The sequence below is a fragment of the Stomoxys calcitrans genome, unplaced genomic scaffold (assembly GCF_963082655.1).
Source record: "Stomoxys calcitrans unplaced genomic scaffold, idStoCalc2.1 SCAFFOLD_101, whole genome shotgun sequence".
NCBI classification, from domain to species: domain Eukaryota; kingdom Metazoa; phylum Arthropoda; class Insecta; order Diptera; family Muscidae; genus Stomoxys; species Stomoxys calcitrans.
The window spans coordinates 25001-45000 of record NW_026739133.1 but is presented as its reverse complement, the minus strand read 5'-3'; the positions used below and the strand labels follow the sequence as shown (position 1 = coordinate 45000).

The following is a 20000-nucleotide window of genomic DNA, read 5'->3' as shown; positions in this document are numbered from 1 at the left end:
GAAAAGCAGATACAGGATACAATTAATCTTATCAAAATTATGGATAAAGAGAAAACAGCAATAAATGAGGAGATAAACATTAGCGAAACTGATATTAACACCATATTACAATTATTGGATGAAACCTTTAGACAAGAAATAGACAATGAAACAGAAAATTGCAATAAAAATGCGAATATAGAACACATTGTGGAAGTAGAAGGGAAGGTTAATGAAGGAAGAGCAAAACAAAAGGAAACCATAAAGGATACAATAGATCAAATAAAACCGTATAATCTAGCAACAATTGACATGGAAAATCAACGAAATGGGATGTCAGAATTATATACTGACTTCATAAAACCAGTACCTGGGGGGTTTGAAAATTTAACCTCAATCAATGTTCCTGAGGATGTAAAAATTATATTAAGTCTTGGTTATAAGTTCGTGATACCAAGTAAAATAACCATCAGTGACTATACCAACTATCTCTATGCCATTAACGACTACATTGAACAATCACATACAAATCCTTCAATATCAATGGGTGGGCACATGATCGAGTGCTATGACGTCTTAATTAATCGTTTAAAACAATCTATGTCTAGTATCGAGAAAAATATAAAAAACAAAATGGAGAAAACAATACAATTTATAAAGGAACATAAAGATATATGTCTGGTTATGAGTGATAAGGCTAAAAGTATTGTCCTAATTTACAAAAATCAATATCTAGAAAAGATGAATGCATGGATTGATAAATGTATTGAAAATGGACAATATAGGAAAATTGAAACAACAGAGGAGGCAAGGTTAATAAACACAGGGTGGTATCATGAGTATATACTTATATCAAATCAATTATCTGATCAATATAAAAATGCAACTGAAAAACCATACCCAACCAGCCTCCATAAATCCATGTTATCCAAAAAAAGGCCTAATGTTCCAGTGCCTTATCTGTATGGTGTTTTGAAAACCCATAAAGAAAACAATCCATGTAGGCCAATATGCAATACACGCAGTCACTATTGTCATCCTCTACAAAAAATTATAAGTCATATACTTACAAAAGTATGTAATGAACTTTTGTCCGAATTCAATGTACGAGACATTAATAAAGTAGCCGAAAAAATACGATCCTTGACACCCTTTCCGGATTTCCATTTCTATAAATTAGACATAGAAAACATGTATCCCAGCATGGACCGAGCTGACATAAAAAATGCCGTAAAAAAACTTATATATCATCCTATTTATAAACATAAAACTTCCATGTGTCCAAACATTTTGGAAAAAATGTTAGATCTATGTCTAGGAAATAACACCATCTTTTTATTCAACAAAACCTATTATTTACAAACATCCGGATTACCACAAGGCGCTTGTGACTCAGGATTATTGGCCACAATACTTCTCGATAAAAGATTAGCCACTCATCACGAAAAAATCTTCCTATCAAACTATGTTGTTTTATGCCAGAAATATGTCGATGACTTCCTGTTCTATGGCTACAAAGATTCAATTGAACAGCTTAAAAGAGATATTACTGAGAGTACAAAATTGAATTATACAATCGAGAAGGAAGAAAAGCCTCAATACAACGAAATTATAAACGGACAAAAATTATTAGGAAAAATCTCTTTTCTTGACATTGACATTTACAGAACCACACATAGGATATATATGCGAGTTTACAAAAAACCAATGGCCAGTGATCGCTCATGTCATTATCTGAGTTCCTGCGCCCAAATATGGAAATTAAATACATTACGAGCGCATATAAACCGTATATTAAAAAGGACAAGTAATATATTTTTACTAGAAGATCTAATAAAAATGGAACAAGTTTTTCAACACAACATGTATCCCCAGATATATATTGACCAAACAGTACGTTCACTGGTTAGAAATAATATAGATATGTTACAAAATACATTGAAAAATGAGCCAAAAAACAGTCAACACCCAATTCACAACTTGGGTGATATAATTGAGCGAATAACCATACTGTACCAATACCTAAAATTAAAATATATAAAGGAGAAAATACCTGTTTATCGTCTACCAATCAAAAGAATGCCCTACACAAAAAAAACTAAACATCATTACCTAAAATCAAATGTATACGTCTGCGAAGAATTTAAAAGCGTTGTAGAAACAATATGCAAAGGATTGGATCTAGGTAAGAATATAAACTGTAAAATGAATATAAAAATAGGAAACAAATAGAAAATAATTTATCTTATAAGATTCTAACATAATACAACCTATATTTCATATAAATAATCAAAAGGAAATCCATGTTTTCGTAACGGGGAAACATTATTTAAAAAACTTAATCTAGGTCATCCTCAAATAGACAAACTCAGCACAATAAATAATCAACAAACTAAAATATACTTCATACAATGTCTCGGATGTACTACCATTTTTCTTATAGGGAGTCAAATCCCTATAATGACATTAACCTATGAGATACTTAACAATGAGAACAGTACAATTAACAAACATTGCAAATTGACAAATCATCCAAAACCTGAGGGGAAAACACCTGTCCAGATTCAAATCCAAGGGGATCATATACCTGCATCACAACAAATTATATTAATTAAAACTATATTCGAGACCATAGGCTATGAATGCAAGACTAATCAACAGATTGCTTTATTGCCTCAACTTGTGCGAAAAGGGATAGTACGAGCATTGGCTCAAAATGAAGGTATAAAAATGTAAGTAATTTACAACAAAAATCTTTAATCAGAAAAATATAATTATATGTCAAGAAATAGAAAACTAAAATAATTTTCAAAGAAAAATCATATATAAATTTATTGGAAAAATATTATAAATTATAAATAAACTCTCAAATATATATTCTTTACAACCCAAAGGTAAAAATTATGGGTAAAAATTAAAGGGTAAAAATTAAAGGTAAAAATTAAAAATACTAAAGGCTTATCAATTTATATTAACTGAGTTATAACGAACATATAAATTCCATGGAAATGATAATAATGAATAAATTTATTTAAATGTAAGTAAAAAACATAGAAAAAATATCAAATTGAAAAATCATATATACATAAATAAAAAAACACATAAATAATACATATAAACATATAACCATATCTATTCAATATAATATACTCACAAAAAAATATGTAAATAACATATATATTTACGTAAAAATATAACCATACATTTAACATATATATGAATTTTTAAATAAATAATCATTCTCATAAGAAAAATATGAAAAAATAACTTTGACATAACTTAATTTTTTTAAAAAATTCTAACTAACTTACAATGTTATTTATTTTCACATAGGTAATATCAAGACATCATATACACATTCAAACCAAATCAATTTCATCAAAAAAACTTTTAAGAAAATCCTATCAACCACTGCCAGTCGTAACACACCAAAACTTCCATCAATTCAGCAGCATCACAAACATCAAACAGACCATATTATTCAAAAACAAGGAACCACACATCCTTATGATAGAAAATTTACAATAACACAGAAAATTACTTCATGCAGGATGATAAACAGTCTACCTATCACAAAAAAACATCCATGCAAATCAGCAACTTCAAGGTTCCATTCATAAATATAAATACATGGACCAAAAACTTTTCCAGAACAAAGAAAAAACAAAGGTAACAAACAAATAATTCAAACATAATAATAAAATTATATTATTTATTTCGCATAGGTGCAAAAACATTTTAACAACAAAGAAAACAAATTCAAGAGACCACATCAGATACTAAACTATCAAAATTTCAACAAAACAGAATGGAAAACAAATAAGACCTAATTCAATACAAAAATATGGAGACAGGCCAAAATAAAAATGAAATTACATTGATCAATAAGACATCATATTCATGACAATACGAATCAAGAAAAAAAGAAAGAGAGGCTTTTCAAATAAGAATGCCCCGACCAAGATCTCTTCATCATATATCGTTCGTTGCAACACACACCGTTAATCACAACATATTTTCCATTTTTTAACACAAATAAAACAATCCATATATGCTAAAAACACTCATAGTCTAGCATATAAAAATCAATACACATTCACCTATCCATGAAAAACATACATATGTTAACGAAAACAACAAAAGATACAAAAACAAAATATCAAAACATGAAAATAGTTACTATTTCTACTGACTTCCTCATATAATATTTTGTATGTTTATGTATTCCAAATCATATATTGAATAATTTAAAAATACAAATTCTAAATATTTCAATATAGAGAATGTTGAATATAAAAAATATAAAAAAATATATAAAGAATTTATGAATTCCTTATTTTTTTACTCAAATATAGTAGATTTAAAGTATTAAATTTTCTGAAAAACTAAGAATATGTTTAAAAATATTATAAATGTTATTTTTAATAAAAATGTAACTTAAATTTTTCATGAAAATGTCAGCATTCCATTATACAAATATATAAATATTTGATTATAAATTATAATTTTCTTATAATAACCAAAAATAAACAATAACAAACCATTGTATACTATTCTTTCCCTTTCATATGTTCATAGAATAAAAGAATATAAAATTTAATATGTGTTAAAAAAACTTTTCTTTCTTAAAAAAATCAAATATAAATAAATATATATTAAAAATATAAATATATATAAGAAAATATAAAAAAACTTAATATATAAATGTTTAAATTAATAATTTTTTGAATAACACAATATTTTAAATTAACAATAAAAGTTTATTTTATAAATATTATTTAAATATGAATAAATAAATAGATAAAATAATATAAAAAATAAAAATTATTTAATTTTAATAAATAAAATTAATTTGAAATAAAATTTGAGAGTATAAAAATATAGAAATGAATTGAAAAATGAAAATAAAATTAATAAATAAATTATAAAATATAAATAATAATTTATAGAAAATAATGTAATGAAATTGAGAATAAATTAAACTTAATTAAATTAAATAAGTAAATAAAATAAAAACCATAATAAATTAGAAATGAAATAAAAATAATAAAAATATATAAAAATAAAAATAAAAAAATTTTTTTACCTTCATTTACAAAGAAATGAAAATAAAACAATACATTTTTTATATATATATTTCATAATATATAACTGTTCAAATCATTTATTTATAAATATAAATAAAATAAATTTACTTAAAATTAAAAATATATGCAAAAATATATAAAGCTAGAAAAATAAAAATAAAAATAAATAATATTAATAAATAAATAAAATAAATAAATAAAAATTTATACAAAATACGTATAAAAATATATTCCCGAAAAAAATATTTATTTATTTAAAAATGTCTAAATTCTCTTAAAATATTTATTCGAAAAAAATCTTTTATAAAAATAATTAATATAAATTAAAAATATTTAAAAATAATTATTTATTTTTCAAATTTAATTACTTTATAAATTTAATTATATAAGACATTAAAAATATATAAATAAATAGACTTATATTCATATATAATTATTTATATAAATAATAGAAACCAAAAAGAAAAAATATCTATATATTAAGAGAAAATTATATTAAAAATATTGAGAGAAAATAAATAATAGAACAAAATGTATACGAAAAATATTATCATAAATAATTAATATAAATATAAGTAATATAAAATTGTTATAATATGTTTACTATACATATTTATTTATGTATATATAAAAATGTAAATTAATAAAAATTATTAAAAAATTAATAATAATAATAATATACTTATTATGTATATTATTTAATGTATGTGCAAATAATAAATAAAATAATAATTAAAATAATAATCAAAATATATGACATTTGTGTTAACTCATATATGTATTAGAAGTTATAAATATTTAAATATATATTCAATCAGATATACATAAATCTTTATTCAGTTAAAATAATGTTAACAAAATATTTAAAAATATTTTTAAAAAATCTTTTTATTATTATTTACATATTTATTCATGTAAATAAAAGTTATTAAAAATGAATTATAAATTGGAATAAACAAAATGGCTATAGGAAATATTAAAATGAAAACATTAATAATGATTCACAAAATGTATAGATATCTTATTAATATATAATTAATATAAAAATTAATATTAATATTAATATTAAAATAAAAATTAAAATAAAAATAAATAATATTAATAAATAAATAAAATAAATAAATAAAAAATTCATATAAAATACGTATAAAAAATATATTCCCAAAAATATTTATTTATTTAAAAAATGTCTAAATTTTCTTAAAATATTTATTTCAAAAAAATCTTTTATAAAAATAATTAATATAAATTAAAATATTTAAAAATAATTATTTATTTTTCAAATTTAAATAATTTACAAATTTAATTATATAAGACATTAAAAATATATAAATAAATAAACTTATATTCATATATAATTATTTATATAAATAATAGAAACCAAAAAGAAAAAATATTATTTATATATTAAGAGAAAATTATATTAAAAGAAAATATTGAGAGAAATAAATAATAGAACAAAATGTATACGAAAAATATTTTCATAAATAATTAATGTAAATATAAGTAATATAAAATTGTTATAATATGTTTACTATACATATTTATTTATGTATATATAAAAATGTAATTTAATAAAAATTATTAAAAAATTATTAAAAAATTAATAATAATAATAATATACTTATTATGTATATTATTTAATGTATATGCAAATAATAAATAAAATAATAATTAAAATAATAATCAAAATATATGACATTTGTGTTAACTCATATATGTATTAGAAGTTATAAATATTTAAATATATATTCAATCAGATATACATAAATCTTTATTCAGTTAAAATAATGTTAACAAAATATTTAAAAATATTTTTAAAAAATCTTTTTATTATTATTTACATATTTATTCATGTAAATAAAAGTTATTAAAAATGAATTATAAATTGGAATAAACAAAATGGCTATAGGAAATAATAAAATGAAAAACATTAATAATGATTCACAAAATATATAAATATCTTATTCATATATAATTAATGTAAATAAAATATAAAATATATAATATGGATAATATGAATAAAAATAAACTGATAATACTTAGCATAAATGTCAAAATCGTAATAAAATAAAATATATCACATACATATTGGTTCATGTATGATAAGTACACCACAGGACAAAATAATAAATAAACAAATAAATAATATAAATAAAATAAATAATTTAATAAATGATGAATAATAATAAAAATAATTAAAATGTATATTAATAAATAATGAATAATAATAAAAATAATAATAATAAAAATTAAAAATTAATAAATAAAAATCTTATAATGTATATTAATTTATACATGTATAGGTAATAAAATAAAATATATTACATACATATTGGTTCATGTATGATAAGTACACCACAGGACATATAATGAATAAACAAATAAATAATATAAATAAAATAAATAATTTATGTGAAATAAATATCATTAAAAAGGAGTTATATATTAAATGACGTAGTCATATTCATTATGTTGACTATAAATATTAATTCATGCATATGCAATTAATGAAACAGATAAAAAGAATTTATATTCAAGTATATGACATATATTTTGAAAACATATATATATTAAAATGATCATAAATTAAAATAACATATCTTTGTATGCATAAGTAACTTTCAATTTAAAATAATAATAAAAAATATACTAAAAATTAAAAATAAAAAATAAAAAATAAAAATAATAAAAAAATAAATTAAAAAAATCTAAAATCTTATAATGTATATTAATTTATACATATATAAGTAATAACATAATATACACATCATACATATTAATTTATGTTTGATAAGTATCTTATATGATAAAATAGTAAATAATAATAAAATAACAAGATGACTGATATAAATATATTCCTATGATTAATATTGTAAAACATTATGCTGACTATGCATATTAATTCATGCATAATGTAATTAATGAAACAGATAAAAGAATTTATATTCAAGTATATGACATATATTTTGAAATCATATATGTATTAAAAATGATCATAAATTAAATAACATATTTGTGTATGCATAAGTAACTTTTAATTTAAAATAATAATAAAAAATAATAAAAAATATATAATAAAAATTAAAAATAATAAATAAAAAATCTAAAATCTTATAATGTATATTAATTTATACATATATAAGTAATAACATAATATACATATCATACATATTAATTCATGTTTGATAAGTATCTTATATGATAAAATAGTAAATAATAATAAAATGACAAGATGACTGATATAAATATATTCCTATGATTAATATTATAAAATATTATGCTGACTATGCATATTAATTCATGTATATGTAATTAATGAAAACAAATAAAAGAATTTATAATCAAGTACATGACTTATATTGTGAAATTATATATGTATTAAAAATGATCATAAATTAAATTACATATCTGCGTATGCCTAAGTATTCCTCAATAAAATATAAAATAAATAATAAAATAAAATATAAAATAATAAAATAAAAATAAAATTAATTAAAGATTAAATTAACTAACTAAATGAATAAATTACAATAAATTATATGATAAAAATATTAAAAATTAGTAAATTACAATAAAATAAGAATAAAAATTATAATACAAAATTTCATTAAAAATAAAAAATAAAAATTAAAATAAAATTTAACTAATTTTCTTGAGTAAAATGAAACAAATAATTTAAATAAATTAGAAAAATAAAAATAATAAATAATAAAATATGTGAACAAATTTTATTAAAATAAAAAATGAAAAATAACTAATTCCCTTGAGTAAATGAAAATAAATAATTTAAATAAAATTAGAAAAATAAAAATAATAAATAATAAATAATAAAATATAAAATAAATAATAAATAATAAATAAAATAAAATTAAATAAAATAAATTAAAGATTAAAATAACTAATTAAATGAATAAAATACAATAAAATATATGATAAAAATATTAAAAATTAGTAAATTACAATAAAATAAGAATAAAAATTATAATACAAAATTCCATTAAAATAAAAATTAAAAATAAAAATTAACTAATTTCCTTGAGTAAATGAAACAAAATAATTTAAAATAAAAATAGAAAAAATAAAAATAATAAATAATAAAGTATAAAATAAATAATGTATAATAAATAAAATATAAAATAATAAAAATAAAAATATGTGAACAAATTTCATTAAAATAAAAATAAAAACAAATTTCATTAAAATAAAAAATAAATATGAAAAACTAACTAATTCCCTTGAGTAAACGAAACAAATATTCTAAATAAAAATAGAAGAATAAAAATAATAAATAATAAAATATAAAATAAATAATAAATAATAAATAAAATATAAAATAATAAAAATAAAATTAATTAAAAATTAAAATAACTAAATAAATGAATAAATTACAATAAAATATATGATAATAATATTAAAAATTAGTAAATTAGAATAAAATAAGAATAAAAATTATAATACAAAATTTCATTAAATAAAAATTAAAATAAAAATTAAACAATTTCCTTGAGTGAACAATTTTCATTAAAATAAAATAAAATGAAAAACTAACTAATTCCCTTAAGTAAATGAAACAAATAATATAAATAAAATTAGAAGAATATAAAAATAATAAATAATAAAATATAAAATATAAAATAAATAATAAATAATAAAATAAAATATAAAATAATAAAAATAAAAATAAAATTAATTAAAGATTAAAATAACTAACTAAATGAATAAATTATAATAAAATATATGATAAAAATATTAAAAATTAGTAAATTACAATAAAATAAGAATAAAAATTATAATACAAAATTTCATTAAAATATAAAATAAAAATTAAATAAAAATTAACTAATTTTCTTGAGTAAAATGAAACAAATAATTTAAATAAAATAGAAAAATAAAAATAATAAATAATAAAGTATGTGAACAAATTTTATTAAAATAAAAAATGAAAAATAACTAATTACCTTGAGTAAATGAAAAAACAAATAATTTAAATAAAATTAGAAAAAATAAAATAAAAATAATAAATAATAAAATATAAAATAAATAATAAATAATAAATAAAATAATATTAAATAAAATAAATTAAAGATTAAAATAACTAATTAAATGAATAAAATACAATAATATATGATAAAAATATTAAAAATTAGTAAATTACAATAAAATAAGAATAAAATTTATAATACAAAATTTCATTAAAATAAAAATTAAAAAATAAAAAATTAACTAATTTCCTTGAGTAAATGAAACAAAATAATTTAAATGAAAATAGAAAAATAAAAATAATAAATAATAAAGTATAAAATAAATAATGAATAATAAATAAAATAATAAAAATAAAAATAAATTAAAGATTAAATAACTAATTAAATGAATAAAATACAATAAAGTATATGATAAAAATATTAAAAATTAGTAAATTACAATAATTAAGAATAAAAATTATAATACAAAAACAATAGAAAATTTCCCGGAACGATAATCATGTGAACAAAATCCATTAAAATAAAATTAAAATGTAAAAATCAACTAATTCCTTTGAGTAAATGAAATAAATAATTTAAATAAATTAGAAAAATAAAAATAATAAACAATTAAATATAAAATAAATAATAAATAAAATATAAAATAATAAAAATAAAATAAATTAAAAATTAAAATAACTAAATAAATAAATAAAATACAATAAAATATATGATAAAAATATTAAAAATCAGTAAATTAAATAAAATAAGAATAACAATTATAATACAAAAACAATAGAAAATTTTGAACAAATTTCATTAAAATAAAAAATAAAAACAATAACTAATTTCCTTGAGTAAATGAAACAGATAATTTTAAATAAAAATTGAAAAATAAAAATAATAAATAATAAAAATATAAAATAAATAATAAATAATAAATAAAATATAAATAATAAAAATAAAAATAAATTTTATTAAAATAAAAATAAAAATGAAAAACTAACTAATTTCCTCGAGTAAATGAAACAAATAATTTAAATAAAAATAGAAAAATAAAAACAATAAATAACAAAACATAAAAAATAAATAAATAATAAATAAAAATATAAAATAATAAAAACAAAAATAAAACAAATTAAAGATTAAATTAATTAACTGAATGAATAAAATACAATAAAATATATGATAAAAATATTAAAATTAGTAAATCACAATAAAATAAGAATAAAAACTATAATACAAAAACAATAGAAAATTTTTTGAATAAATCTCATTAAATTAAAAACACTAACCAATTCCCTTGAGTAAATGAAAACAGATAATTTTAAAATAAAAACCGAAAAAAACAACCAGTTACCTAAAAAAACATTAATAAATTAGATATAAAAATTCCAAAATAGATACAGAAAACTTAAAAAAACCTAAAAATCTTAAAAATCTAAAAAAATCCTAAAAAATCTTTCAAATCCCAAAAATCTTATCGTAATGTGAAATAGCACCAAATATCAAATTGAAATATAAATCCAACATCCCAGAAAAAATATTCTGAAATATTCTGGTTCAGTACTAAAATAAATCAAGATTAACAGTAGTAAGAAAAACCAAAGTAAGAATAAAAAAACAGAAAACAAAAATAAAAAATTTTTTAAAATCTTAAAAAAACATATAGATATATATGTGTACATGTATACACAAACATACACAAATATAATCACATACACACACCCAACATATACACATACCTACAAACACACATACATGTGTACACATACATACATACATATACACATTCAAAAATAAACATAATATCAACACATAAACATATACACATGTACATACATACATATACATTCATACACACAAATACACATTCATTCACACAAATTTACATTCACATAAACACACATACATATTTACTTTTCCAAAAAACATACATCCATGCACATGTATATACACATACACATATCAAATTTAAATAACAAATAAACAAAAATAAAATTGATAATAAAAAAACAACACAAAAATTTATTTAAAATATCAACAACTACAATAAATACATGGCTGCCCGGAGCGCTTTCGCCTCTTGCCAGGGAGGACTCATCAGCGAGCTTTAAAAACTACAAAAAACAAAACAAATAATAATAAATAAAACTAAAAACATTAACATAAAAATATTAACATAAAAACAAATAAAATAAATAAAATTACAACCAAAAAATAATAAATATCAATAATATTTTTAAACAAAATGAATGAATAACATATGTACAAATTGAATTGACAATATCACAAATTGATCTATTGAAATATTAGATTTTCAAAAAAAATCTTTATCAAGAAAAATATTTAAATTATTAAAAATCTAAAAAAATTTTTTTATAACAATCCATACCGTCAAGTATATCCCATGAACAACAAATAAATTTTTCCTTTCCAATTCCCATAGTAAAAAAACTTAAACAAGGAAAATACATATAAAAACAAAAAATTGTTCACCTTAATATAATATATAATATATATATAAAGTAAAACGGAAATTATAAATAAAAAATTGTTATTAAAAGAATTTTTTCTTCTCTTAACTTTTTAAAAATTAAAACCATGAATGAAATAATCAAAGAGAATAATCAAAATATATTTAATTTAATAACTTTTTGAAGTTTCATACCATAAAAATTATTGTTAAATATCACAGAATAAAAAAGACGAAATTTCATTTTGTAATAGATCACAGACAATAACAAACGTATATTTAAAAATTATTTCCCAAAAAACAAACAAAAATAAAATAATCATCATTTTTCATAATAAATTTGTGATTTCTAACATCATGTATATAATTTAAAATAGATATATATGTGTATAGTATATAAATACAAATATTACATAAAAAACAAATGTAAATAAAAACAATTATATTTGATTCTTACCGATAGAATTGAAAAATAAATCTACAAAATAAAAAATTCTTTTAACATTAGAAAATCATCTCATTTTCTTTAAAACAGAATGAAAAAACAGACCTTTGTCTTAATAAAAGGGCCATAAATATAGCATGTCTTCAAGAGAAACAATATTTCCCATATGTATCAAATTTTCAATAAAAATAATCTTATTAAAAAATCTTTTTCTTTTTTCTTAATTTCAAATATGTACGAAATTTCATTTTTGATAGAAAAAACATATATATATTATTTTACAAAATAAAAATTCACAATTTAAATCAAACACTTAACTTCTTAAGGCACTACACTTATTTACAACTAAATCAATACTCAAGATAAAAAATGTATAACATAACTTACGTATTTTTAACGAAAGTAAAAAACAAAGCCTACTTTACCATTTCGTTCAGAGAGAATTCAAAACATTATTGTCAAAAACAAACTAAATGGTCCGATAGCAAAAATAAAAATTCTTCTTAACCTTCTAATAATCTAATAATAATTAACAAGATTTTTTTGTAAAATTAATATATGTATATATACAACATAAGTATAATACATATACAGAACATATACAACATATATACAACATATATATAACACATATACAACATATATACAATACATATACACAGAATTATACTTGATCAAAAATATACACATAAAAACATATAAAAATATATACATATATATATATAAGCATACATATACATTTGCAACCATACATACATACATACATATTCCTACTCAAAAACATACATGAAAATATATATATCTGTACGTATGTATTTAAAAAATAAAAAATTCTTTTTTATCAAAAAAAATTATTAAATTGCATTAAAAAAATTTTTTTGTAGAAAAATGATCATATTAGTTTGCATTGAAAAATAGATATAAATGAATTTCAAATTGAACATTGCCTTAAAAGGTAAATTAAACCTGAAATAGAAAAACAAAATTAACAATACAATCAAACTATGAAGAAAAACAACTTCAAGAATCTAGGTAAAACATTAATTATAAATGATTTCTAAAATTAGTGTGAAAAAATAAAATCCGAAGTAAAAATGGCTTTATATTTGTTCCTCACCTATCGAAAAGATCATATTCCTTGTGATTTATCTTTTGAAAAATACAAAATTTCCATGAAAAATTATTTTATGAAAAATTTTTTTCTCTCATAAGTAATGAAAAATGTCCTATTGAGTAAAACTCGCAAGTTTTTCCTGTTATAGTATCCATTATTTAAAAAAGTAATCTTAAAAAAATTCTTTTCCAAAAACAAACACAGTACCATTCCTAACATGCAAAAAAGCATACATATGATGTATCATGTAAATATAAAAAAACAAGATGTACCATGTAAACATAAAATATGTCCATATAATACAATGAGATCGTCACTCAAAAAAACAAAGTGAATAAAGGCATTCTGTCTATCTTCCTCACACTAATGTCTCATATCATTTGCAATAACAAAAAAATTTTTCCTAGAGACCACAAGACAAACCAACATGAAAAATTACAATTATTGGTCAAATAACTTCACAGAGGAAAGCCACATCCACGCTCGCACAAAAATCACATGTATGAGGAAAATGGCTAGGAAGGGTCAAATTAAATGGTAAACGCCACCCTTCGCAAAAATCAAATCATAAACCGAAGAATAGAAAAAACACATTATCATGCGTGCCAATCAAGGTAAGTTTTAGCAAAGCAATCCCCAACTTAAAGGTTGAAAAAAACTTTTAAAAACAGAATAACCCTTCCATATTAAAATCCAGTTCCCATCAAGTTAATATTAATAAAAAACTTTATCTTATTTCCAGAAAACAAAATGAACAACAACGGAGGACATACAAAACAAAAAAGGGGCTGCCAAACACCATCAATTACTAAATTTACAAAAACAACTGCGATTTCACACCGGCAAAACCAAACGCAAAACTCCACATACATGATTAAAACAAATCATTTATCAATGGCAAAGATCATACATGACAGAAATTAGTCAACCAAAAGGATGAAGACAAAACACATCGGATCAAACACAAAATCAATCACGGTGAGTAAAAGAAATTGTATACAAATGTATATATGCCAAACATACCCAAATCAACACAAAATCATGTTTCTCATAAAAAATCGTATTACATCAGTCCAAACAATCATCCATCACATACACTATACTCAAAAATGATACCACCATTTATTAACAAATACAACAAAACAGGCCAATCACTTCACATTCCCATATAAACACTCCGTCCAACCCGTGGCAACATGATACCATTCAAAATCAAACCAACCGTGAAAATCAAAAACGGACAATCACTTCCTTATTGTGAATATCATATTACGACCTTAAACAAATAACCTAAAAATATCAAGACATATGTACCAAACAAGAAATGCAAGCCACTAAAAAGACATTCCTATCACAAAAGTCTCTGCAATTCATTCCAACATCCTATGAAATCACAATCCTAAAACACATAATAAATTCAATTATAGACATGTAACAGACCATAACAAATCTAACCTCTAAAACCAAAAAAAAACAACCTTAGTAAACCAATACATGTAAAGACAAATAACACATATATGAATATATAATATATATGGATAAATATCAACTCACTCTCACAAAAACGGATAACCAAAGCTGCCAACATTGAAAAATAGAATATATTCAAAAAATGTACTATACCAAATTATGTCAACAATCAGTCCCAACAATCGTTCATCACATACACATACATCCACACACCTATACACAAAAATCAACAAAAAAATAAAAATCACCTAGTAACAAAGAAAGTAAAAATGCTCGTATCACACCTTTACGCAAAAAACATTTTGCACAGCCTATGGTAACTTGACAAAAATTTTTTTAACGAAAAAAACCCAACCATAAAAAACATAAAAACAAAAGCGAACAAATATCCTCCCGTTGTGTACATTAAACTATAGTCAATCAAATAATTTGAAAAATGCGAAAAATGTATAATTAACTAAAAATAATGTAAGTCAATAAAAAACATTTTTATCACAAAAGTTTTTATAAAATATATTAATATTTTATGCTTTATAATAAATTAAACTAAAAGAATGCAATAGATCATGAAAAAACTAAACTCAAAAAAATTTTTTTAAAAAAATTTTTTCCAATGAACTAATATATGTATAAACAATTGACATACATACAAACACACAATCCATATGAAAAACTGTTAACACATACACACAAAAAACGTATGAACAAACCACTAAATTAAAATTAGAAACCATTAACCAATTATGTCCTATTGAAATAAATTTCATAATATTAACTTATAACATAAAACATACATAAACTATATGAATGATATTGGTCACAATATAATATTAAATAGTATTCTATAAAAACCCCTTATAAAAATATACAACATACTACAAGACAGATAAGGTATAGAACTATATCCCTTTCATTGTGGTAAGAACAAAACAAATAAGGATGGCAAATAAAATTAACTATTTTATTTACCTCAGAGACAATTATAATTATGTCATATCATTCTCAACAAATATTCAATACACATATTTACAGACATGATACTAAATTTCTAGTAAAAAAACAGTAAAAAAACCTTCTATTTCATATTTCCATACAAACATTTTGTTCATTCTGTGGCAACATGATAACATTTCATACATCAAGCCATTTGCGAAAAAAACAATCAAAATGACCAACTAAATTTCCATTGATAACATATAAATCAAAAATTACATTTATAATTTCAAAACACAAAACAAACATTAACCAAAGGTATGTATTGGATTACAATAAAACTAATTTTATTAAACTAATAGATATATAAATAAATAAACACATATAAAAAATAATATATATATACATATGTACATATATACACACACACATACACACATATACATACATACACACAATCAAAATATATCAAAAGAAAAATAAAAATATCAATCCTTTGACAAGCAATCTGTTAAATATATTTCTACTAAAAACCAGTAGCTATACAATCTAACAAGAGATGAATTAAAAATATTAAAAATCAATTTTTCTTCTTTTTCTAACATGTTTCATTAATTATGTTAAAAATCATTTTTACTTTTTTCATTTAACATGTCTTCATTCCCAAACCCTCACCAAATTAATACAAATAAAAGCAATAAATAGATAAAAAAATAAAAAATATATATAAACTTTTTTGAATAAACTCTCATATATAACAGAAATTTAAACAATAAAATGAAAATTAAATAATAAAAATAAAAACAAGCAATCCAAATTGAAATAAAGTTAAAATAAATGATAATAAATCAATATTGAAAATAAAACAAATAATCCTTCACATAACTCCCTTAAAACAAAATAGAAGCAAAAATATAAGACAGATTTGCCAAAAAAACATTAAACAACAAATTAAACACGTCATTTAGCCTAAAAAATATCAACAAATCATTAATAAATCATTAATATTAATTTTAAATTATATCTTATAAAAATTCCAGAATAAACATTTATATAAAAAATTTTTTTAACATCAAATGGAAAATCATAATATATATTACAAATACTAAGATCTATTTAGATGAAACATGTTCAAATAGTGTTCAAGATATTTAAAAAGGTAAGAAGTGATTACAAAACCAAATTAAAAATAAATGTTGATGTAAAATTTTTTTAAATTTTCTACTTTTTAATTTTTTTTAAAAAGAATTAATTAATAAAAATAGAAAATAAATTACATAATTTTATCTATGAAATGTATAAATATAATAAAATAATAATAACAATTAATAAAATAATATAAATTAAAAATATAAGAAAAATAGATAAATTAAAAATAAATAATAATGTATTAGTTAAAATAATAAAATTAAGTAAAATTAATAAATTATAATATCATAAATGTAAGTATACTTATTTTAATTAAAAATAATTAAAGAAAAAACGGTATAGAACAAAATAACAAAGGTAAAAAGTATATCTTTTAGACACAAAAGTTAAAAAAGTCTTTCTTTTATTTAAATTAATTAGTAGTACAAAACAAGACCTTAACAAACAATCAATTACAAAAAAATATTTTTTATTCTTAACCAATTAATTTTTAAATTTCAAATTAAGCAAATTATTAACAGAAATAAACTATAAGTCATTACTATTGTAATATTTCAGATATATAAAGAACGAAAAAGGAAGAAAAAGGAGTAACATATATTATTCATAAAAACAAACATCAATTGATATCTGTTCTGGACTAACCATTAATAAATTCAAAAAAAATTTTTTTCAAAAAAATTTTTTTAAAAAAATCATCTTAAAAATATTAAATAACGGAGTAAAAACCAACAATAGAAAATAAAAACAGAGGTAAGTAATTGAATAGTAAAAAAAATTTTTTCTTCTTTATAACAATAAGTTTTTGTTCTAAACTATTTCATAAAACCTAAAAAATGACTTTATAAAAATTAAAAACAATTAATTTATCCTCCAGATCTTCTAAGAAAAAAATATATATAATTAAATATACATACTTATATATATAAATTATATACTTTACAGCTTATAAAAATAATTAAATTAATAAGACCATCAATAAACCACATGCCTTATTCGTGAAAAATATTAATTTTGAATTTTCCAAAATTAAATCCTTCTAGTACAATTAAGATGGAGAGAAAAAAAGTTTTAGAACCATTCTATCAACAGACCAAGGCTCTCAACATATCGTGTCCCAGCCCAAATGTCTCCTCCATCAAAAATAGCACCTTAGAAGACATTTCCATAAAAAACAAAGGTAACAAAAACAAAATATTTAAATATTAAACCAAGTTATAGTATATAACCTGTATGAAGGGAGCAAACAAAAGGATACCACATATCAAGACTGTTATTCTATTCCAAACGGACAATTGATAACATCTGATTTCTACAACAACCATGAAGAACCAATCATACAAATTCCTGAGCCTAACCAGTCAAACAATTCTTTAATAATTTCTCTAAGTCAATGTAAGTAGAAGTTTTAATTAAGAAAAATATATGTTTCTTAATGAAATTATATCATTTATCTCAATCCATAAAACATATAAAGTGAGTGACCCTTCCATATCCAATTTCGACAGTGATTGCTATATAATAAACTCAGGTGAGAATAAAATAAAATAATTATAAATACCTATTTCCAAAAATCTTCACATTAACAATACAATTGAAATCCTTTCCAAGAAATATATAACTAATGAATTAATCTATACAATAATAAAGAAAAATTTCATGTAGTAACATCCATTAAAAACATTAGCAGTTAAAGAAAAAAAAAATTTTTTCTCAAATAAATTAGTTAAAGTCAATTAAATATTGAATGTATATATATTTACATAATTACTTTCTAATTTGTTCAGTAAAATTCATTCAATATTTCCCAATCCAATAGAAGAAAAACAAAATCTAGTTAAACTAAAAATTCAATTATATCTCAACCTTACAGACAAAAAAACCTTGCCTAGAATCACAATCCAATATCATATAGTAAATTAAGGTATAAATCACTATAAAGATATTGCAAATTATGAATAAATTAATTAACAAATAAGAAAAAATAAAGTTAAAAAAACTTTTACATATATTAATGTTTCTTAGAATAAAAATGAGATTGACATATATACATATAAAAATTCCTCATATCGGTCAATTTCTAAAGCAAAAAACACCAAATACAAATATAGAATCTGTATACATAAATATATATGTTTATGTCAATAAAAATTTAAATAATTAATCTACTATATGTCTTATCCCAAATAACCTTTATTGGCGAATTCCTAATTTTAGAAAAATCATCTGCTAACATAATATCTTTATAAATACACATCTTCACAACAACAAAATAATTCTGAGATTTCTTTAATAATTAATTTTTTACATGTCCCTTTTCAAAAAACCTTAATTCAATTCAAATAGGAGTTGAAACTGCTCTGACCGTTATAAAGGAAATAGA

The 20000-nt window shown here is 19.6% G+C and overlaps 1 protein-coding gene across 20 annotated transcripts in view; it reads left to right on the top strand.

The window, feature by feature from the left end:
* LOC106088415 (uncharacterized) overlaps window positions 1-20000 on the top strand; it is a 38860-nt gene that overhangs the window by 9988 nt on the left and 8872 nt on the right. For 8 of the 20 annotated variants that reach the window (XM_059370656.1, XM_059370648.1, XM_059370659.1 and 5 more), the window contains exons 2-8: window positions 14473-14679; window positions 14808-15043; window positions 18176-18370; window positions 18661-18797; window positions 18857-19012; window positions 19095-19148; window positions 19964-20000. The exon at window positions 19964-20000 is cut by the window's right edge and continues 314 nt beyond it. In XM_059370656.1, the coding sequence (XP_059226639.1) occupies window positions 18671-18797; window positions 18857-19012; window positions 19095-19148; window positions 19964-20000 (374 nt within the window). In that variant the 5' untranslated portion in view covers window positions 14473-14679; window positions 14808-15043; window positions 18176-18370; window positions 18661-18670. Of the gene's footprint in view, window positions 2165-2275; window positions 2712-3312; window positions 3649-3704; window positions 4465-14472; window positions 14680-14807; window positions 15044-18175; window positions 18371-18660; window positions 18798-18856; window positions 19013-19094; window positions 19149-19963 lie in introns of those variants that run through there. The other 12 variants (XM_059370647.1, XM_059370645.1, XM_059370658.1 and 9 more) reach the window with 10 other exon arrangements.